Source organism: Pelodiscus sinensis, chromosome 18 (genome assembly GCF_052426305.1).
Source record: "Pelodiscus sinensis isolate ZL-2025 chromosome 18, ASM5242630v1, whole genome shotgun sequence".
Lineage (NCBI taxonomy): Eukaryota > Metazoa > Chordata > Testudines > Trionychidae > Pelodiscus > Pelodiscus sinensis.
In genome coordinates, this window is record NC_143069.1 from 3,524,437 (window position 1) to 3,546,903 (window position 22,467).

At 62.8% G+C, this 22,467-nt stretch overlaps 1 protein-coding gene across 4 annotated transcripts; it reads right to left on the minus strand.

Annotated features, from left to right (window-relative positions):
- Positions 1–3,795: 3,795 nt before the first annotated feature.
- On the minus strand, positions 3,796–10,718 carry FOSB (FosB proto-oncogene, AP-1 transcription factor subunit). 4 transcript variants are annotated; one of them, XM_075915253.2, is made up of 5 exons: positions 10,010–10,718; positions 6,285–6,656; positions 5,611–5,718; positions 4,727–4,894; positions 3,796–4,512 (listed from the first exon to the last, which is right to left on the minus strand). In XM_075915253.2, exons 1-5 carry the CDS (start codon positions 10,133–10,135, stop codon positions 4,447–4,449), a joined length of 840 nt encoding a protein of 279 aa, XP_075771368.2. In that variant the 5' UTR covers positions 10,136–10,718; the 3' UTR covers positions 3,796–4,446. The 4 variants fall into 4 exon arrangements, with proteins under 4 accessions (XP_075771368.2, XP_075771367.2, XP_075771365.2 ...); XM_075915252.2 differs by having other exon boundaries at positions 4,613–4,894; positions 10,010–10,717; XM_075915250.2 differs by having other exon boundaries at positions 3,796–4,894; positions 10,010–10,717.
- Positions 10,719–22,467: the final 11,749 nt, after the last annotated feature.

The following is a 22,467-nucleotide window of genomic DNA, read 5'->3' on the forward strand; positions in this document are numbered from 1 at the left end:
AGGCCGAGCCAATGACATTTCTAGGCAGCAGATTTAAAACAAATGATTTTTTCCACAGTCAACCTGTGGAACTCTCTGCCAAGGGATGGTGGGAAGGCCCAAACTGTAACGGGGCTCCAAGAAGAACAAAGGAAGTTCAAGGAGGTTCGGTCCATCGATGGCTACTAGCCAGGCTAGGCAGGGATGCGGTCCCTCCCTCGGTTTGCCAGAAGCTGGCAAAGGGCGACAGGGGAGGGATCCCTTGATTCCCTGTTCCGTTCATGCCCCCTGAAGCACTTGGCATTGGCCGCGCTCGGCCGACAGGACACTGGGCCAGGTGGACCATTGGCCTGACCCAGTGTGGACATTCTGATCTTATATAGAGCCCAAATGTAGCTGTCTCCCTGCTGTAGCCACTAGACTCCACTCCCCTTCCAGAGCTGAGCGCGAGCCTCTGTCTATGAGGTTGGGAACCAAGGACGACTAACACACACGTGAGGCGAACCCGTGTCCCTGACCTGACTTGCCGCAAGAGGTCACAATGTTACTCCTAGCGCTGAGCGGGTCTAATTGATTTCCATGGTCTTGCTGTTCTATAGGAGCTAGATACAGTGCTCCTGCCAGCCGAGTGCTCCGTTATCTGCCAAAACAAAACTAGTTTCCCCCGGCCTTAGTAGCCCTGAAAAGAGGTGAGATGTGGGAACAACAAATGAAATTGATTCCCCCCCCCCACCCCAATTTGCTACTTGGCTTGTACTGAGCATGCTCAGTAACATTGCTGAAGCCACTCTACTGTTTGCCCCCCCTTGCTCTCACTCTCTTCCCCCCCCCCCAAATCAGGGCACGCACAGGTCAGCCCCCAAATCTGAAATGGTGCCCCCCGCTGCCATGCCCCCCCCCCCCGTGCACACAGAGCACTGGTGCATTTGCACCAGTCAACTGCAGCAGGGGCTTTGGGGGTGCACGTGGACAGCTGTCCAGGCACCAGGACTGTGGTCCGGCCCCCCTACCTCCAGCCTTCCTCTGACTCCTCCCACAGGGAGCCCCGGCTGCAGAGCTGCACTGCTGCCACCAGGGGGCAGCCTGTCTCCATTCCCACCCAAGAGAAGGCAGGTCAGGGCTGTATTCGGACCAGACACCTATGAAGACAAAACGCAAAACCTAAGCAACCCTCCGAGCAATGGGACTTGCAGGAAGCAGGACCCGTCCCCTCCCCCCGTTTGCCCAGGTGCGGCTGGCCGGTTTCCACATTCCCTGCGGGAGTCCCCAGGGCCTTCGCTTTGACGCAAATTCGCAACTATTTCATGAGCGTGTTTGCAGGAGATCGTAAAACCACAGGGCTGACCCCGTCTCCTCCCAGCCCAGCCCCCCCAGAGACGCAACCCCAGGTAGCCAGGCGATAGGCGGAGTGGCCCCAGCCCCTGAGAAGTGAGGACTACACAGGCCTCGGGGGGTGAGTTGGGGGAAAGATGAGAACAGGGTGCAGAGAGAATGGGGGAGGCTGGGATGGGAATGCGGACGCAACATGGGAGAAGCAGGGGCCACACGCACAGAGCCCTGCATGAAGGAGGGCAGGACACCAGGCCAGTGTTCCCCCTAATTTTTCCATCCATGTGTAGAATAAATTTTGTTACATGCACCAAGACATGCAGATGTGCACCACCACAAGAAACACACCACCGGCTATGGGCGCGCTGCTAAACCTGACTCGCTCCTGGGTGGTTGCCCCTGTGCTCAGCTTACAGGGAGCCCCGAGGGGCACCCAGCACCTCATGCCAGGGGCAGGTCCCTCCTGGGCTGCCCAATCAGCTGAGGAGGCTACGCTGATCTGCTCCCTAGCCCTGGCCCAATGCTCCAAGTCCCACAACACGGGTGTGGTTGGAGCATCTCCCCGCCAGGCCGAGCTGGTGGCAGGCAGGGCCCAGCGACCCAGCTCTGCCCCTGGAAACCTGGCATGGGGGCGGGGGTGTTAAACAAGAGAGATGGGGACACCCCAGGAAGGGGGCTGCTGCAGTTGGTCATTAACAAATACGACGACTCTGCCCCCGCTCAGGACCCTCCCCCCCGACTCGCCAAGTGCATTGAGGGGGGCAGTTCACTGCAGCCGTTAGACCGTCTCGCACATACAACCCCCCCCCATCCCCCCGCTCTGCAACTGCCACGCGGCCGGCTGCCTCGGCGTGCTCGGACCTTGCTCCCGGCCCCTCTTGCTCAGCCAGCCCGGCAGCCCCTTCCCCTAGTACCAGGCTGCTGCCAGGCCTTGGCTTTGAATTACCCCGTAACAGGACCAGGGCCCTACCAGCCAGGCACCCCCCCCCCCACACACACACACAGGCCTGGCTGGAGCTAGCTGAGCCCACCCATGCACAGGGGACAGGGCGCTAGAGGTGCAGAATTAAGGGACAGGGTTCAATCTAGCCCCCCACAGGGAGCTGAACTGGGGCAGCACCTGGGGGGGGGGGGGACAAAGGCCAGCCCCCACCCCCAGTGCCTAATGCAGGCCCAGCCCTGCCCCCTACCTCACCCTGACACCAGGCAGGGAGGGGCGTGGGCAGCAGCCCCAAACTCCCTGCATGGACTCCGCTCCCCAAGATCCCTCCTGGCCCGGCCTACACCAAGCTGGGGGGGAGGGATGTGAGCAGCTGGGGGGGAAGGAATCCAAGCTCAGACACCCTAGCAGCCATGCGGGGGAGCGACCCCCATGCCTCCCGCCAGAAACTCAGCCGGGGTCTCAGAAGGGCACTGCAGGGATAGGCAAACCCGCGGCCACCCGCCCAACTCAGGCCTTGACCGACAGCCCCGGGGGAGGGAGGGGGGGGAATAAAAAACGGTGCATGTTCAAAGCTGCTTTTATTGGCCACTTTGCAGAGGAGTCAGCACAGGCTGGGAGGGGTACCAGACATCGGCACAGGCCCCCCCCCAGTTGCCCAATACACACACGAGTCTCTCACAAAAAATAATACAGCACAGGAAATAAAAATAAACATAAAAAAATTCAACTTCCCCCTCCCCCGGCGCTGTCCCAGACGCAAAACGCCGCAGCCCCCCCTCCCCCCCCCAGCGCTCTGAACAAAGTTCCACGTGGGCAAAGCTTGGTCACGAGTGTACGGAACAGGGCACGCGGCGGCGGGGGGCCCGGGCCAGGTCCCGGCGATAGAAGCGACACGGCTTCGCTCGGCACACACGGCGCGCTGGCGACACGGGAGCTGGGCAGGGGCGGGCGGCAGGGCCCCCAAGCGGCGGGCAGGCGGGCGGCATGCGCACAGGCGCGGCGGGTACGCAGCGGAGACCCTGGGACTGAACGGGGGGGGGGGGGAGCCGGGGTGCTGGGCTGTCCCGGGGGAGGACCCCAGCCTCGTGGGCATTGCGCTCAGAGCTTAACGGCTACCAGCCGGGATGGGCGTGCCGGATCTCAGCCCCGGAGGGCCGGCAGCCAGGCACCAGGCCTTTCCTCTCAGGCCCACCCTGGCGGAGGCTGGGGGGGAGTGTCAATGGAACAATGGGGGGGGTCACGATGGCAGCAAAGGGCCCCGGGGGGGCATATGGGGGAGGTAAAAGCCCTCATGAAGGGGGCATGGAATGACGCATGGGAGAAGGAAGGCTCAGCCCCCGTTTGCTCGCAGACACCGGCCGGCCGGAGGGGGGATATGCCAAGTGCTCACAGCAGGGAAAGTGGGGGTGGTATGGGGGCAGGGCCGTTCACAGTATCTCAGGGAGACCGGGGGGGGGGGGGGGGAAGATTGCAGCCTCACTCAGCCCCAATCTCCGGCTCCCCCGCCAAGCAAGGGTGGAGTCCACGGGGCAGAGGGTTCGTGCCACCGAAGGGCGCAGCCCGGCTGAGCCGGGGCCCCCTACTGGAACCACAGGGCTGCTGCGAGCACGTGCAGAGGTCATGGGCCCTGCCTCAGTGTCCCCAGGCAGAGCCATGCTCCCGCGGGCAGGGGGAGCAGCAAAGGGATGGGCAGGGCCCGCCGGGCAGCAAGGGGGTGGGGGCGTGGCAGAGCCACAAGACGCTGAGCGGGTGGGTATTCCGGAAGTGAGTCCAGGCTGGGCGACAGGCCGGAGCCACCGGGGGGAGGGGGAGAGGCATAATCAGCCCCCAGCCCTTCGTCAGCCGCTCACAGTAGGTGGGGGGGGAGGGGACGCAGCACAATCCGCCGCGCCCCCCCCCAGCACGCCCAGAGACACGAGGCTCAGCCTCCACGCGACGGGCGCGGCGCCACAATCCATCCCGGCGGTGCCAAGTTTTCCTGCTCCTCCAGCCGGATTACAACCCAAGTCCCCCCCACGAAACAAGTGTCAGCAAGGCAGGAGGTGGGGGGGTGGGGTCCCCCCGCGCCAGCCCCACGGCTTAACGAAACGGCCCCCACGGGGCAATGCAGGCGCAGGCCAGGGGCTGGCGGTTGGCAGCGTGGGGGGGGGGGAGGAGTGGCTTTGTGTGTCACAAAGCGAGTAGCGAGGGAGAATTCAAGGAGTCCGAGGACTGGTCGCTGCTGCTGTTCCGCTGGTGTGAGGCTCCGCAGGTAGATCCCTCTGGGTAGGTGAACACAAACGAAGATGTATATGAAGGGTTAACCGGGTACGGGTCTGTCAGCGGCTCACCGTGTGTAAAGTAAGAACTAGAAAACGCTACCTCCGCGGGGCCCGGCGGTGGCACGCCGAGGCTTTGCTGGTAGTGGAGGGGCACCGATGGGTAGGCAGCTGGCCCGAACGGGTCCTCCTTGGCAGGCACCCCCAAGGAGCTCACCTCAGCCGACGGGCCGGGCTGGCTGCCCAACTCGGGCATGTCCTCGTAAGGGATTTTGCAGCTGGGCTTGTGAGCCACCAGGACGAATTCCAGGCGGTCTTTCTCCTTTTGCAGCTCCGCGATCTCCGACTCCAGCCCTGCCTTCTCTTCCTCCAGCTGATCCGTCTCCTGGAGGGGAGGGAAGCCGGGGTCAGCCTAGGGCCCTCCTGCACCATGCACACCCCTTTCCTCCTGGGGTCAGTGCCTCTGCACCCCCCCCCCATACTCTCCAGTGACCGGCAGCCCCTGAGCCAGAGAGAAAGCCTTCTTGCTGCTGCACACAGCGAATTCCAGTCTCCTCGCCCCTCCTTGGGGTCAGCTGGGCAGGGGCAGGATCATTCTGCTCTTTAGAGCATGGAGGTGGCAGGCCTAGACCAGTGTTTCTTAAACTTTTTAAGACAGAGGAATCTTTTTGTTGAGCCCCCCTGCCCTCCAAAAAAAGGTCCGGGGCAGAAAGGGTCAGGGAAAGTTACTGAGCAAAAAAAAAAAAAAAAAGTTGCCTGCCTCTTTAAGGGCGGCCATTTTTAACTCTGCTCTCTGTGGCACACCGGTGTGCCACGGAACAATTTAGGGAACACTGGTCTAGACTGTGCTCTGCTCTCATCCGACTATGTCCCCACACCGCAAAGGGCCCCAGACACACCCACTGCCCTGACGGCCACGGCACCGGCCACGGCACCGGCCACAAAGGGAGCTGGAGACACCCACCTCCCGCCAAGGCGCCACGCTCGCACTTAGACGGCTGTGGCATCGGCCCAGGGAGCCGCCACTGGGCAGCTGTGCTGCCAGCAGGAGGGGGATCCCCCTGCCGGGCGTGCGGGAAGGGGCCACGTGAGAACACTCACCGCCTGCAGCCTGTCCGTCAGCTCCCGGCGCCGGTTCCGGCACTTGGCTGCTGCCAGCTTGTTCCTCTCCCGGCGGACGCGTCGTTTCTCCTCCTCCTCTGGCGTCAGCTGCAAGAGGCACGGGGGCCGTCAGCCACAGGCTCCCCATGCGACCCAGCCCCACCCCTCCCAGATGGGGGCTTCCCCCAGTCCCATGCCTTGTGGGAGGAGGGGAGCTCTGCCTCCCCACCAACGCCAGGTGTTGCCTCTGGCCTGATCACCCCCCCGCTGGCACCCATGCTGGGGATACCCGCGTGGCGAGGAACCACACCGAGCCCAGGCCCGTGGATTCCCTACGCATCCATCCCCCCTTCACTAAGGCCCTGCAGCCTACGGCAGGGCAGCAGAATCGCTGGGTTACACCAGCTGGGGAAAAGTGTCCTGTGGCCACGCTCCACCGCGGGGGCACAACTCAGCCAGACTCCCAGCCACATGGCTCCCAGGCATCGCGCCCCAGGACTGGTGCCCTCCCCCAGCGCCGCCCAGCCCTGCAGACGGGCCAAGGCATGGGCGGCATCCCGACGGGGCTGGGGGGGAGTCTTGTTAATGGGGCTCTCAGATGCCCCCTCTAGGGGGACTCTGACCTCTAGCAGTTCGGGGGCACAGGGAGGGGGGTAAGTGATGGAGTTAGTAACCTCATTGCCGACGCCCCAGAGGAAATCCGACAGAAGAAGAATGTCCCCCAAGTCCGCCCAGCTCACCGTTTCCTCCCGTGTCCTCCGGGGCCGGGCCCGAGTAGAGCGGGACAACGGGGCGGCTGGTGGGGCTGCGGAGGGGGCGGCACTGTAGGCCCCCATTCCCGGCGTGGAGTAGCTGGGTCCGGGCAAGTCGTAGGGATCCACCGGCGGCGGCGGGGGCGGGTGAGACATCGGTTGGCCCTGCGGATGCGACTGGGCTATGGACGAGATCAGAGTGGGCTGCACCAGCCACTGCAGGTCCTGGCTTGTCGTGATGGCAGTGACTGTGGGCACGAAGGAGCCTGGCATCTCCCCGAGGCCACTGCACTCCTGAAAAACAAGGGCACAGAACGTGGTCAGGGGTGGGGCAGGAAGAGGACTCCCCTCGTGCCAGCCTGTGACAACCGGTGCCCAAGACCGTCAGACCTCATTTCCCCCAGTAACCCAGCAGCACCCTGGCCACGACCCAGCTGGGAAAGCCACCCACGCCGCAGGAGAACGCGTATCCTAGCCCCCGTACAGCCCGCCTGCCAGCCAGCGCTCACCACAAGCACGGTCAGGCCTGACAAAGGCCAAAGCCATGCAGTGAGTTTCACATGCCTCTGACCATTGCTGGTGAACGGCCAAGCCCTATGCTCTGCACTGTGCAGACATCGCCTGGGGGGTACCAGCGCCCCCTGTTAGCTGAGCACCTACCCAGGAGAGATTCACATGCCGCCCAGCTGACTAGCAGAGCACCCACAGCATGTTTCTGCTGGTGGTGCACATCTGCACATACTAGGGTATAACATTTATTCTGCACATGAATGGAAAAAAATTAGAGGGAGTATTGACCCATATCCCATCAGGATAGCCCATGGCAGGGGGGCAGTTAGCAACAGCTGGGGCAGCTTAAGGTGGGCACCTGGGCAGAAAGAACTGGGCTGAGACCCACCACATCCATTCCACGCTGGCCCTTCAGAGCAGGAGCTCCGCTACTGAGATAGAAGCACTCACCAGGGCCCACTTATTTGGACAGGGGTCCCCTGCTTTGTGCAAGTAGCCCTGGCTCCTGAATTACTGACTGTAGGATACTAGACCCCAGGAAGCCCAGACCAAAAGACTCAGTTATAAATGGCTCTGCAGAGCAGGCCGCGGTGCACATCCGCACATGCCATGGCACACACCTTTATTCCGCACATGGACAAAAAACAGTTAGAGGGAGCATTGACCCATCCCATCAGGATAGCCAATGGCAGGGGGCCAGGGTGGTGACCCCTCTATAGGGGCTCTGGCAGAGTTCACTCCCCTCCCTTTGTGTGAGTCTCACAGGCAGGTTGGAGGAGGCAGTGGGGCTGCTCCATGCGGGAGCAGGAGAGGCATTTGCAATTCCAGGATTTGGTCTCGCTGGGGAGTCAGAGCACATGAGGCAGCACTTAAAAGTAAGACTCCCTTCTCTGCTGGGGGGGGGTTGTCGGGTCCTCTTGGGGACTGGAGCATGGGGACTCCCCTCGCAATAACTCAAAGGGGGTGTCTCATTGACTGTCTGTGGGTCAGGAGCCCCGAACGCCTAGAGATGCGAGCCACCCTTTTAGCTGCAATTTTTCAAGCCATCTCCACGCTGACACTATGTTACCAGCCTCACCCTGCTTCCCCTCCCTCCCTCCCTCAACACGCACTCACTCTGGCCCCATAGAAATCAGAGCTGGAAGAGACCTCAGGAGGTCGTCAAGTCCAGCCCCCTGCTCTAGGCAGGGCCAATCCAACTCAATCAGCCCAGCCAGGGCTTGGTCAAGCCGGGACTGAAAAACCTCCAGGGATGGAGATTCCAGCCCCTCCCTAGGGAAATCCATCGCAGTGCATCCCCACACTCCTAGGGGGAGTTTTTCCTAATATCCAAACTGACCTCTCGCCTCATCCCTGGGGCTTCCTGGCCAGGGCAGTGCTACAACCCCCCCTCCCCCCCCCCCCCAAAGAGGCTGCCCAGCTGTTTCCTGCCCCAGGCTGGTGCAGGAAGGGAGCAGACTCTGGGGCAGGGAGCCTCCCTCTTGGACCCACAATTCCGGGCGCTTGTCTCCATGCACCAGCTGGTGGGGGGCAGGGGGACCCCCCCAGCCCCCCCCAGCTCAGGGGCATCACTGACCCTCCCAGCAATAAGGGGTGGAGCTTACGGCTCCCCCAATTGGATTGATAGCCAGCGGGGGGGGCTGCCCCCCCACCAGTGGGACACGTGCGGGGGGGCTCGGATTGGGGGGGCACATACTGGGGGGCGCCCCACACATCAGGGGTCCCGCCCCTCCACGCAGGGGGGCCCAGATTGGGGGGCACACTGGGGGTCCCGCCCCCCACATCGGGGGGCGCATATTGGGAGGAGCCCCCCCTCCCCAGTTGCTATTGGGGACCCCCAGGGTTCAGCTGTGCGGACTATTATGGGCTGTGCGAGGGAGCGGGCGCAGCTGCGGCTCCCTCCCCCCCCCCCCCGCGCGGGAGGCGTGGCCTGCCGGGCCAATCAGCGCGCTCGGCTCTCCCCGCCCGCCCCTTGGCAACGGGGGCGGCCCCCGCGTTCCAAAATAACCCGCGCGCCAGAGGGGGCGGAGGTACGCGCCGTGCGTGCCTCACGTCAGCGCGGAGGGTTCCAGCGCGTCACACGTTACGCACAACTCCGCCCCCCTCTCCCCACGTTCCACACACCCCCCCCCTCCGCTAGGCGCGTTACGTGTAAAAGAGGGGAGGGGGAGGGGGTTCGGAATGCCGACCGGAGAGAGGACAGGGCTCCCCCCACGACAGGTACCATCGCTCCCCGCAGGCTTGTGCCCTGGATCCCGCCCCCCCATCCCCAGCCCCCCCGCCCCATGTCCTCTCCGCCCATCCCCTACATTCCTTGCCCCCCCCCGCCCAGTGTCCCTTCCCCCCCATTCCTGAGCCCCCCCGGCCCCATGTCCCCTCCCCATCCCTTTCCCCCCAACCCCATGTCCCTTTTCCCCCCCACCACCATCCCTGGGCCCTATCCCCTCCCATTCCTAGCCCCCCGTCCCATGTCTCTTGCCCCATCCCCTGACATGCCTACCCCCCCCCCCCCGAGTCCCATGCCCCCTAACCTAGCGTTATCATATGTGAACTTTCGAAAAAGACAACACCCGAGAGGGAGGGGGGGGGGTCTGTGTCCGAACCTGCCGACTCGTGAGCTGACACAGATACAGGGTGTCCGCTTTTCTGAAAGTTCGTCTATGGTGACTCTACCTAACCCCTATCCCTGTGCCCCGTCGCCCACTTCCGGTACCATCACCCTCTCCGGGGCCCCATCGCCCCCCGCATCCCTGAGCGCCCTGTCCTCGGTGCCTTGCTCCCTGTGCCCCATCCCCGTCCCCCCAAAGTACCATGTGTCCCCCCCCCCCCCGCACATTGCTGGGTACCTTATTCCCTGTATTTGTGCCCCACCAGCTCTCGCATCCCTGTGTCCACCGGGTACCAGGTCACTTGCATCCATGTACCCCCGCATCCCAGGTCACCTGCGTCCTCCGGCACCACCCCCTCGACTCCCCAGGTGCCATGGCTCCCCCCAACTATAATCGATCCCTGGGCCCAAGTGCCATGGCCCCCTATAGCCTTGGGTCCCATCGCTCCCCCGGACCTCCCCGGTGCCAGCCCCCCCGTATCCCTGTGCCCCCCCCCCCCGGAGTCCCTGCAGACACCCGCACCCTTACCTGCGAGGCGCCGGCGACCGTGGGGCTCCCGAAAGAATCCACCGATGACAGGTACTGGGACTCCGCCGAAGGGGACGAGCTGCACCGGGAGGCGGAGTCGTAGTCTCCGGGGAAGCCCTGATACATCTCCCTGGGCACAGGGGGAAGCCTGTGGCCACGCTGGGGGCGCCTGGAAGCCAAGGCTGCGACCCCGGCGCAGGGGGAGCCGGCGAGACTCGGAACGAAGTGGCTGCAAAGTCCCGTTGGCGGGCGGCCGGGTCCGGCAAGGCCGCGGGGGGCGAGCCGCTCCGCGCCGGCAGGGCAGCGGGGCCCGGCGGTTCCCCCTCGTCCTCCTTCACCGGCCAAGCGGCATGGGCCCCAGGGCGCGCGGGGACGCGGGCGCCGCGGCTCCGGCCGGGCGAGCTGCGCGCGTGGGGGATCCCCGACTTCCGAGCCTCCTACTCCACGCGGCTTCTCCCCTCCAAAGTGCACCCCCGGCGCAAGAGGGGTCCCCCAAGGCCCTTCGCAGCTAGTGGAGCAGCTTCAACCCCGAAATAATCCCGCGGCCCCTCCAAAGTCGCCCAATCCGCGGCGCCCTGGCAGGCCCGAGCCCCGCCGATCGGGGGGGGCTGGTGTCACTAAAGTCCCGTCCCGTGCAGATAGCGCCGCTTCCCGCCTGGCAGAGACGCGCTGAGCTCCAGCTCCCCTCGCAACTTATGAATGAACCACGCTCCCAGCCGCTCCGTATTTATACAAGAGGGGGCCGGCCTCCTCGTGACGTACCCAGGAAGAGTCCTCCCCACGCCCCCAAAACTAGGCGCAGGGGCCTCGCCGGGGCCCCAAACTCAGCCTGGCCCTTGCCCTGGGCAGCCGGAGGGTCCCCTGAGCCGGGGCCCCCACTTGCCCCCGGGAAAAGGGGCGATCTCGGGGGCCAAAGGGGAGGGGATCCCTCGCCCCGCCCAGCTGGAGTTCCTGTGACGCACTTAGCCATATATGGGCTTGTCTTTGCTGTGTTTGTTTGGTATCCTAGCAGAGGACGTCAGAGGGAATCCCTTTCTCAGCGCCCTGGCCAGGGCTGCCGCTGCTGCTGGCGAGAGCGGCCGGGTATTAATAGAAACTTTTACTATCCTTCTAGAAAGGGCCCGTGCCAGCGGCCGCGCGTCGCACCGGGGGGTCCCCTCTAGGGGGCAACCCCGGGAATGGGGGGGGTCTACCCAGAGGATGGACTCGGGGGTCCCGGGGGAAGCCCCCTCCCCACCCATCTCCTGCAGCCTCCCTGATAGGATCTCCAAGCGCTTTGAATGCCCTTCTAACCCCCTCTGTGCGGCCATGTAGCATCCCCCACCCCCCAGCTCGAACCCAGGCCCCCTCCCGCAGAGTCCAGGTCTCCGGCCGGGGGGGCAGGTGTCACACAAAGTTACAGCACCCCCAGCAGCCTGCCCGGAGGCCAGGGACAAGCTCGGGTCAGAGCAAGGGTCCAGCTAGGCCAGTGCCAAGTGCTTCAGAGAGAAGGGGCTTCGTTGAGCATGCCAGCCCCTGTCCCGTAGGCTCAGCGGCTGGCATGGGCTGGGCAGCCCTTACCCCTCCCCTCCTGTGGGAATCTGCCTGGTATTTTTTAAACCTTTAGCCTGGGGCACGGGGGCTGCCTGGTGGCATCAGACAGCACCCCCCCCCCGTCTGCCAGTATTTTAATTGCTAAGTGGGGTGTCCCCGCATGCCTCCTTCCTGCACCTTGCTTGTTTCTCATGTAGCAGGCTACACCACCCATACATATAGGCTGCGTCTAGACCAGCATGATTTTGCGGAAATACTTTTAACGGAAAAGTTTTTCCATTAAAAGTATTTCCGCAAAAGAGCGTCGCAATTGGCACAGATGCTTTTGCGCAAAAGCATCTATGCCCAGTATAGACGCACTTTTGCACAAGAAAGCACCGATGGCCATTTTAGCCATCGGGCTTTCTTGGGCAAAAAATTAAGGTGCCTGTCTACACTGGCCCTCTTGCGCAAGAGGGCTTATCCCTGAGCAGGAGCATCAAAGTATTTGTCTGAATTCTTACATTAGAATGTCCGTGCTCTTGCGCAAATTCAAGCGGCCAGTGTAGACAGCTACTTTTGCGCAAAATCTTGCCAGTCTGGACGCACTCATAGGGAAAAAGTAGCAACAGGTTAGGAGTCTGAGATGGAGGGCTCAGCATTCCTGGGCTCCTCTGTGGAGGGCTGCATAGCCCAGTGGTTAAAGCAAGGGAAGAGCAACAAGTAGCCCAGGCTCTGTCCAAGCCCTTTCCCCAAATAGGAAGGGTGAGGTGAGCAAGTCACTGGGTTTCACCATCTGCAGCTGGAGACAGGGCTGCTGACAACACCTACCTCCCTGGGGAGTTGTGAGGTTGCAAGTCCCGGAACAACTTTGACCCTCCAAGCTGGAGTGCACAGGGCCTGGCAGGGAGAGGCCAGCCAGTCTGCAGGCAGGGGCAAAGCCCCTCCTTTTGAAAGCTGCTGCTGTTTGGTTTTGGGAGGAGGCATGGAGCCGGCCAGGTGCTTCATTTAGACCAATTAACTCCTCACTTCAGCTTCTCCCCAGCAGCTGCCTGCCATTCTATGGCCAGCGGGGGCAAGGTAGCTGGCAGATGTTTAATACCCCTCCCCCAGAGGGTGACCCCTTCGGGGACAGCTGGCAGACTGAGCATCTAGACGAGTGTTTCTCCACCTTTTTTTTTTATAAAGTACCCCTTTAAAAATATATATAAGTACCCCCAGTAGCTTCAGTTTTCAGACACACCATTTTTTTTTTTCGACCGGTGCAACACTTTTGTTTAAACAACTTAATCGCAGCTGGGCAGGCGATGACATTTTTGGGTGTAAAAAGTATCAAAAGAATAAAGCGCCGTCAAACGTCAAACAAAAATTCCGTTTTCTCCAAATGTCAGTCGTGTTGCGCTACCCCCCAGACGTCTCTCCAGTACCCCGACGGGGACCCGTACTGCTGGATGGGAAACACCGATCTAGACTATGTCAGCTGAATTCCGTCTCCCTGTCTGCGGACTGCTCCACAGGCCGCTTGGATTCCTCCCCCTGCTTCCTGGCCTGTCTGTAATAGGATCCTGCTTATGGCTGGGATTTCCCTCCTCCCCCGTCCTCTTTCCAGCTAGGAAATATTTCAGGTTTCTAGGTCACCAGGTCCTTGCGGCTCGCCAGGGCTATGGGCTTGAAGCCCCAGCAGGTGGGGCGGGTATCTCCCCTGGCTGGCTGTGGGGGGGGGGGGTTGTGGTGGTGGTGTCTGAGCCAAGGTCTCGGTTCCCGGATTCGTCAATACCCTTTTCCATGCTGACTTTACCTGTCTGCTCGGGGCAGCCTGGACCACCGACCCGAATCTCAGGGGGAAGACACGGCTCTTCCATTATCCCCCCCTACCCCTCTCCCCTGTTGCAGGCCTCTGCCCCAGGGACATGATGTGCCGCTCTGAGTCTCAGAGCGTCCTGAGAACAGAAGGGCTGGGGGCACAGGCTGAGGAAGGAGGCCGAAGACGTCGCAGCATCGTCACGGACACCGGGGACTCGGGAGTCCTGGGTTCCAGGCCTGGCTCGGCCCCTGGGGGATGGTGTGTCCGTCCCTCCCCTCCCACCCCTTTTGTCCGGCTGGCTCTTGGGGACAGGGCCTGTTTCTCATTCTGCGTGTGCAGCGCCTGGCGCAATGGGGCCCGCCCGTCCTGCCCTTGCGAAGCTTGGGAAATCCCGAGGAACACTTGCACACTCGCTGCTCGAAGGCTGAGTAACAACCCCTCTGCCTGTGGTTGGAGCAGGGTTATTTTATGTCCTTTTTGCCTTGGGAGGAAGCAGGACAAAGGTCACCGAGCTGGTGGCCTGCAGCAGAGGATGGCAGGCAGAGGCAAACAAGCATTTGGGGTTTAAAAGAAGCTCCTCCGCCCACTCATCCGGGGCGGCTAATCGCCCGCTGGATCAGACACGCTTGTTTTTAACAGTTGCTCAACATCTGGTTCATGTTTCATCACTCGGACCCACGATCCCTATTGCAGCTGGCACGGTTGCTCTCGTCCCCCGCGCCTCGTGCGTGGCCTTGCCAGCCCCCTGCCCTGCCTTTCACTCCTTAGGGGGGATCTAGGTCCGGGGGACTCCCCTTCCTTGGAATTTTAGGGCTTCCTGATAAGAATGATGGAAACCAGTCACAGGAGAGGCCTTGAAACTCACAAGGGGGGGGCTCTATGATCGGGTGGGGCGAGGGACACAGAGAGAAGCCCAGTTACATAAGGGGTCATGTGCACCCCTAGAAGGGTCAAGGGCTCCCCTAGATTTTAATTGCTGAAGGCAACTGTCCTCATTCTGCCCCTGAGGGGTACGGGATGCCTCTACCCAACGAGGTAACCGAGTCCTCTCTGGTCCGCACCCTCTGTACGGCATTCCCCGCAAGAAGCTCCAGCAATGGAGGGCTGCAGCCCACGACACCGTGGGAATATCTTGTCACATTTTGATGAGGCTGGCCTGTGCCTCAGTTTCCCCTTTATGCTGCATTGGTACCCAGTGAGTGGAAAGGCAGTGTTTGCGCCCCAGGGCAGGGCAGCTGCGGGTGTTACCCAGCTGTTTCTGGGACCCTTTTTAAAGACAACAGCAAATCCAGTGCTGGGAGTAGCCAAAGACCCAGAGGTATTCGTGGCAACAGCATTCCCCAGCTGGAGAACAAGAGCTCGGCCCGGCTCTGGGCTGACCAAAATGGCCCAGTTCTCAGGGCTTCCCTGAGGATTTCCTCCACTGTGTTCCGGTTAACGGATACACCTGACTGTTTTGACCACAGTCTTGGAAAAAGTTCAGAAAAGGGTGACAAAAATGAAGAGGGATTTGGAACGGCTGCCATATGGAGACTTGGACTTTTCAGCTTAGCAAAGAGGAGATAAGGGGGGACATGCTGGTGAGCTATAAAATCATGACCGGCGTGAATAAGGAAAGGTTATTAAGTTGTTCCCATAACACAAGAGCTAGGGGGGCTCTCAATTAAGTGAATAGGCAGCAGGTTTAAAACAAACCAAAGGAAGTTTTTCTTCACCCAGCATGCTGTCAACCTGTGGAACTCCTCGCCAGAGGAGGTTGTGAAGACCAGGACTTGAACAGGGTTCAAAAAAAGAACTAGATCAATTCATGGAGGTTAGGTCCATCAAGGGCTATTAGCCAGAGTGCTAGGAACGGTATCCCTGGCCTCTGTTTGTCAGAGGCTGGGAATGGGTGACGGGAGGGATCACCTGTTCTGTTCACTCCCTCTGGGGCCCCTGGCCACTGTCGGCCAACAGGACACCGGGCTAGGTGGGCCTTTGTACTGACCCAATGTGGCCGTTCTTATGTGATCGTGGCTGCACACGGTGGACCAGGTGGACTCATCCCTGCCGAGTGCCCGTGGGGGTCTGTCTCAGTGGGACTTGCTGGCGATGTGGGGCAGGGAGCTGCAGGCCCAAGGGGGCAGGGAAGCAGGGCTTACCCTGAAGAGCAGGACCCTAGGGGGTCTGGCGCACTGAGGCTGGAGCATGGCACTGGCCCTGTGAACCTGCAACAGACACGTCCTGGGAGCAGCACCCCAAGGTGTGAGGCTAACAAGCCCTGCTGCTCTCGGCCTTTGGACCAGGCTGCCCACAGGCCTTGCCAGGGGCCCCGTTCCCTGCCCGAGCTGTTCCCTGGGTGGCAGCTGCAGAAATGGGCGAGGAGGGGCACCCTGCAATATGGGATCCTGCACACAGGGTGAGGTTGGGGCAGGGCTGCCTGCATTGGACATGGAGGTCCGGGGGAGTCCCTCAGACCAGCCCCATATAGAGCAGGGCCCGGCCTCCCCTGGGTGGGTGGGGCTCCATGGTGCAGGCGGGGGCCCCAATCTGGGTGCCCTCTGAAGAACAGTAGCCCCACCGCAGGCCCGGGCTGGGCAAAGACAACAGCCCACGTGCTGCAGAGTCGGGCACCCACAAGCCTTAGAGGATCTGGCCCCACACGTCTGCTGGGGAGCCCTGCTGCTGGGAGGGGGGAACGTGTGGGCCTGAAAGCAAATTGGATGGGGAAACGAAGCTTCTTCATATGGGGCTCGGCACCCGGGCTTGGCCCAGCGCCTGGGCCTTGGAGTCAGGGTGCGGGATTTTGGTGACCGATGGCTCAGCTCCTCGGGCAGGGATGAAAATCCAGGGCAGAGATGGGGCAAGCTGGAGGGCTAGGAGCTTCGGGGCTAGGCTGTTTGAGCCTGGGGGCGAGATGGGGGTAGCCAGGGCAGAGCTAAGCAGCAGGCCCCCTGCTGTGCGGGTGCGGCGTCTCCCCTGCGGGGGTGGCAGGAGTTGGGTTTGATGCCCCCGCAAGGGCACTCCCAAGGAGTCAGAGGGGAGCCTGTCCCAGCAGCTGGGCGGTGTGTGGAGAGACGTAGCGAGCCGGGCTGCTGTTTACATTCTCCAGAGCATGGCTCATCGCTGCGCACGGGGCGGACGGGGGCAGCCGCAGACGTGCCAGGCTGCGGTTGCAGCGAGGGACCGGCGGGTGAGATGTGAATAATCCTGAGGTGGAGCCTGGCCCAGGCCCCCGCCGGCTTGCCCCACTGCCCAGCGAAGGCAGACAGGCCCCTCTTGTGGCAAGTTATTCTCAGCAGCCAACCCTCAGGACTGGCTGCCCAGGCCTGCTGCCTCATGGGCCCATCCCGGGCAGGTCCAGCTTGTACAGCCCCCTTATCTGGGACCCCTGCAGAGCCCTGTCTCCAGCCGGGGCTTACGTGTGGGGCCAAGGCACCAGGCTGCGTGCTGTGTACGGCGGGATGGCCCGGGCGTGGTCCCAGCCCACCAATGCGGGGGCCCGCTGTAGGCTCCACAGGGTGTCTGGACAAGGTAGAAAGGAGCAGCAAGCAGAGAGGGGCTGTGTGGAGGGACAGACAGACAGAGGTGCTGACGGATCAGATGGCACAGGCGGTGAGGCACAGGTCTGCCGCCTGGGACTTGCTGTCGGGTTTAGCCACTAGATATTTGTCTGTCTGTCTGTCTGCCTGAACTCCTCCTCGGCCGTAAGAGCTAGTTCTGCCAAATGGGGTACACAGCTTCCTCTTCTAGCTGGAAGCAAAGCCAGAGGTTGGTGGTGCCAGGAAAACAGGATGTGCCCGTAATGGGATTGCTTCTATAAACTATGGAAAAGAGACAGGATCTCCAGGCAGCTGAAAGGGGCTAGTTGCAGCGTCCTTTGTGGAGGGCGAAGGGAACTGAAGCTCCCCCCTCCCCAAAATTTGTACAGGGACACGGCTGGCTGTTCCCCTTAGCCAGGGAGTGAGGGGAAAGTGCCCAGTTTGCCATATTCCTCATTCTGGCTGAGGGGGCAGATGAACCTGGACCTGCCCCAGCCGGGGGACATGCACCCCTCCCTCGGCTGTACCCGCTGGAGCTGCAGCGGGCATGGAGAGGCGCTTCTCACCAGGCCCCAAGCTGCCGGGGTGAGAGAGGGCTGGGGTTGTCCCCTCTCTCGGGGTGCCTGCAGCCTGAACCCCTCCTCGCCAGCCCCACCCCGGAGCAAGGAAGAAACACAAAAATTGAGGTAGGGACCCGAGCCACGGTGGGTAAATCTAGTATTTAAAGCAAACAACGATGCACAGAAATAAGGACAGATCCGCCCCCCCTCATCACACACAGTTCCCCCAAAAGCACATTCAACCCCTCCCCATCTCTTACTGCTGCCCCCAGCCCATCTCCTGCCCCCACCCCGCTCAGCCACAGAACAGTGCATTATCCACCCTGCTGCCCACAGCTGGCTCCATCTCCTAAGCTGTTTCCATAATGGGGCTCTCTGATGGGTTTCTGAGTGCAGGCGCTCCGGGGGTCTCGGCCCCATTCCAGGTGGGACAGGGATGCACCTTGCACACAGCTGGCACCAACTGGGCCCTTCTGTAGCCATCTCGGCGGAGCGGCAAGGACAGGGCGGGCCATGCCAGCTGCCGAGCACTCGGCGTGTCCTACACTGTGCAGGCTGGGACCGGGACATCCGGGGCCATCATACCAGACACTCTGCCAGCCATTATGGGACCCAGGCAGCTGTGTGTGTGTTGGGGGGGGGGGGAATCCCCTGACTCCCCACCTTAGGGGCAGGAGCAGCCAAATGGGACAAACTTCAGTGTTTGTCAACGAGACAGGCCAATGCCTGGGGCCCCAAAGGGCCTTAACGAGGAACACAGGGCTGAGCTCATGGGTGATGCACATAAACACAGTGGCTAGGGGAAAGCACCAGGGTTGAGTGACACAGCCCAGGGCTGGGTGAGGTTGTCCCCAGGGAGCTGAGGTCCAGCTCAGTGACCCGGGCCATGGGCAGCCAGCCCTGCGGGTACCCAGGGGAACCCGGGAGTGACTCAGGGCGGTTCCGTCCCCGCCAGCAAGCGCTGCGAGGTTAGAACAGGAAAGGCCAAACCACGGCTGTGTCTGCAGGGGCTGGGAGCCAGGGGTTCCCAGATCCCGCCCCCTAGCCCCACCCCTGTGCAAACCGCCGCTCTGCCCCCTAGAGCGACAGCGTCCCATTAGCCTTATTATGGGTCCCCCTCACCATCCGTGGGGGGGGGGGAGATGCCCACAGACCCGCTCTGCCAGCCCAGCTCCACCCAGGCTGAGCCAGGTGCCCAAGCAGCCCTGAGCCCACGGTGAGGGGCAAACCTGCTGGGGGAGAGGTTTGAGGAGTCAGCATGGGGAGGGGTCTCACAGGTGGACCAGGAGTCCTGGTGCCCACCCCCTTTTCCTCCACCCACTGGAACCCCCCCTCCCCCCCAGGGACTGAGCTAGAAGCTGCTGCTATCCCTGGCTAGAAGGGCCCCTCTCCCAGGGGCTGTATTGTGTCTAGCCCGGAACACGTGTCTGTCCCTGGCCTGGCTGCCCCGCCTGGGCGGGGCGGGCTCTGTTGTGTTTGGGTCCCCCTTCCTGGCGCTGACTCACGGTGCGGCGGGGTGACCCGGCGCTGGGGCAGCCCTGGGGGTGGGGGCTGGCTGGCGAGGGGGAGCCCCGGCCGAGCCGAGCTTTGACTCAGGCTGTGATTCAGCAGCAGGGCTGGCCGGGCCAGGGATGCAGCTGATGTCACTGGCCAGGGCTGTTCGCGGCCGCGCCGCTCTGCTGACTCACGCCGGGGAGGCTGGCTAGGCGCCCGCTGCATCTAGACAGAGACTAGTGGTTAGAGCAGGAGGGGCTAGGAGCCAGGACTCGTGAGCTAAGTCCTTGGCTCTGGGAGGGAAGTGGGGCTTAATGGTTAGAGCGGGGGGTTTGGGAACCGGGACGCCTGGACTCGGACCATGGGGCTGAGAGGGGAGTGGCGCCTAGTGGTTAGGGCTGGGAGCCGGGGCTATTGGATTCTGGCTCGGGGAGGGAAGTGGTGTCTAACGGTTAGAGTAGGGCGGGCTGGGAGTTAGGACTCCTGGGTTCTGGCTCTGGGACGGAAGCTCGAGAAGGTGAACAGCCTTGGGGGCAGGAGTAGGGCTTAGTGGTTAGAGCAGAGGGACTGGAATGAGGATTCTGGGGCGGGGAGTGAGGCGTAGTGGTTAGAGAAGGACTAAAAGCCCCAGGCGTCTAGGCTCTAGGCCTGATTGCCTGGGTGGCCGCAGGCGAGTCTTTGCCCCTGCCTCGGTTTCCCCTGTGTGTGGCCCGGCGCTGACGCAGCAGGACGCGCTCTCCCTGCAAGGCAGCCTGCACTAGCCAGTTCTCCGCCAGCGGGCTCCGGCCGCGCTCCCACCCCCGAGCGGAGCGCTCCGCAGGCCTGGCTGCTGGGGCTCCCCCGCTCAGCTGCCGGGCACGTGGCATCGCGCTGTCACGGGGCGCAGCTCAGCTTCGCAGGCGGCGAGCGAGGCTGCCGGGGCGCGCTGCGGAGCCGGGCCGGGCCGGTGCCTGCGAGGTAGGGCTGGGCTGGGCTGGGCTGGGTTCGGGGGGGGGGGTGGATCCGCACTGGGGCGCAGGGCCAGGGGGTGAATGTGGGGCAGACGGGGCTGGGCCACCGGGACGGACTGGCTCGCGGGTGGAACCGGGACAAACGCACCCGCGGAGAACAGGGGGCGCCCGGACCGACAAACGGAGTCGGGACCCAGCAGGGGAGCACCGGGGCGGACACACGGAGCCCCGCGGGGGGCGGGGAACGCTGGGACGGACGGACACGCGGGGGGGGGGGGGCGCTGGGACGGACAGACACGCGGGGGGGGGGGGGCGCTGCGACGGACAGACAGACGCGCGGGGGGGGGCGCTGGGACGGACAGACACGCGGGGGGGGCGCTGGGACAGACAGACAGACACGCGGGGGGGGCGCTGGGACGGACAGACAGACGCGCGGGGGGGGGCTCTGGGACGGACAGACACGCGGGGGGGGCGCTGGGACGGACAGACACGCGGGGGGGCCCTGGGACGGACAGACACGCGGGGGGGCCCTGGGACGGACAGACAGACACGCGGGGGGGGGCGCTGGGACGGACAGACACGCGGGGGGGCGCTGGGACGGACAGACAGACACGCGCGGGGGGGGCGCTGGGACGGACAGACACGCGGGGGGGGGGGGCTGTGCGCTCTGTCCCGCTCCCCTCCCCCCGGTGCCGCTTCCAGCCCCGCGTGCAGCCGCCGGCCGGTCCAGAACAAACAACCCGCCTGTCGCCGTGGAAACGGCGTTCCATCCCCGCACACGTCACCACGTCCGGCGTTCGTTTGTTTACGTTGCCCGGCAACCATCCTGCCCTGGCAACAGAAGAGCCAAAGGGCGGGGCTTCCCCGCGCAGGCTGCCGGGAGCTCCCCGGGGCTGCGAGGGGAGGCGCGAGGAGCCCGGGGGGGGGGGCAGATATCTGGGGTCACGGGGGGAGATGATGGGGATCATGGGGGGTTATCTGGGGTCACAGGGGGAGATGATGGGGGTGATGGGGGGTTATCTGGGGTCACGGGTGGGGAGATGATGGGGATCATGGGGGGTTATCTGGGGTCACAGGGGGAGATGATGGGGGTGATGGGGGGTTATCTGGGGTCACGGGTGGGGAGATGATGGGGATCATGGGGGGTTATCTGGGGTCACGGGTGGGGAGATGGTGGGGTCACGGGGGGTTATCTGGGGTCATGGGTGGGGAGATGGTGGGGTCACGGGGGGTTATCTGGGGTCACGGGTGGGGAGATGATGGGGGTGATGGGGGGTTATCTGGGGTCACGGGTGGGGAGATGGTGGGGTCACAGGTCGGGAGAGCAGGGATCACAGATGGGCAGATGGTGGGGGGGAGCAGGTACCATAGGTGGGGAAATTCTGGTGATAGGGGTCGTGCAGGTGGCAGGGCTTGATGGAGGGCAGGGCAGGTGGCCTGGCGTGAGGCGTAGCTGCAGGCCACTGGGCGTCTGGCTGGCGTGGGGCTGAGTGAGCAGAACTCTAGGCAGACATGGGAGGACCTGTGGCTGACGTGGTTGGGACCCGCCCTTCCTGCTGAGTCCACCTGGCCTGGGAGCGGGCCCTGAGCCATTCTGGGTGAGCGCTCCGAGAGTTAGTGTCTGTACAGTGCTCGGCACAAGAGAGGGTCTCACTGCTAACGGGGACTTCCTGTGCTGAACTGGGGTGGGAGCTGCAGCAGCTCCCCACCTGCTGCAGGATAGGGGCCCACCGCGGATAGGAGGTCTCCAACCTGGCCAGAGCAGCCCCTGTTGGTGGCAGGCCCGGCCTGGGTGCACTGCAGGCCCCACCAGCTCCCTCTTTAATCAGTTAACTGGTTAAATATGAAATGTAACCAGTTAGCCAATTGCACAGGATTTTACAACGTTACTCTGCAAGGTGCTGCATGGCCTGCAAGTGGGGCTCTGGATTCGCTCTGACTGGGTGAGCTGGGGCCAGTCTCAACAGCAGTCTGTGCCTCAGTTTCCCCACCTGTGAAATGGGTATACTGATCCCACTCTCCTTTGTCAAGTGCTTTGAGATCTATGGATGAAACCTGTGAGACAAGAGCTGGGTGGAGTTATGCTGGAGATTTTTCTCACTGGGGGTGCGTCGGCTTCTGAGGTCAGTTGGATTCCTCGTGGTCCCTGCTCAACTGCTCTAGAGAAAGCGGGTGTCCGCAGCTCCCCTACCGGAATGGATTTGCACCCGCTTTGCCCCAGGGAGAGAGGGGGGCCATGGTTATATGAGGACGTGGCGAATTGGGCTTGTTGCTGTTGTATCCAGTGTCAAAGGCCCCGAGAGCATAGTCAGCGGAGCTGAAATAAAAATTCTTTGTGTCTCCATCCAGGGCGATTTCGTCACTGACACCTCCGGAACCTGTCACTGAATTGTTCCTGGTTTGTCATTCGGCTTGCCCACGGCTAAGGGCCTGGCGTGGCGGGAGAGAGGACGAGCTGTGGAACGCAGATTCTGTTCTACAAATTGGGCGCACAAAAAGGAGGATCTAAGCGAGGACGGTGGGGAGCCCTGTATTCTGACCCACCTCATGCGCTCCCCCGAACAGATCCGACTGCAGAAGCAGGGTGCCCGTGATTCCTGTCTCCGAAGCTGAACCC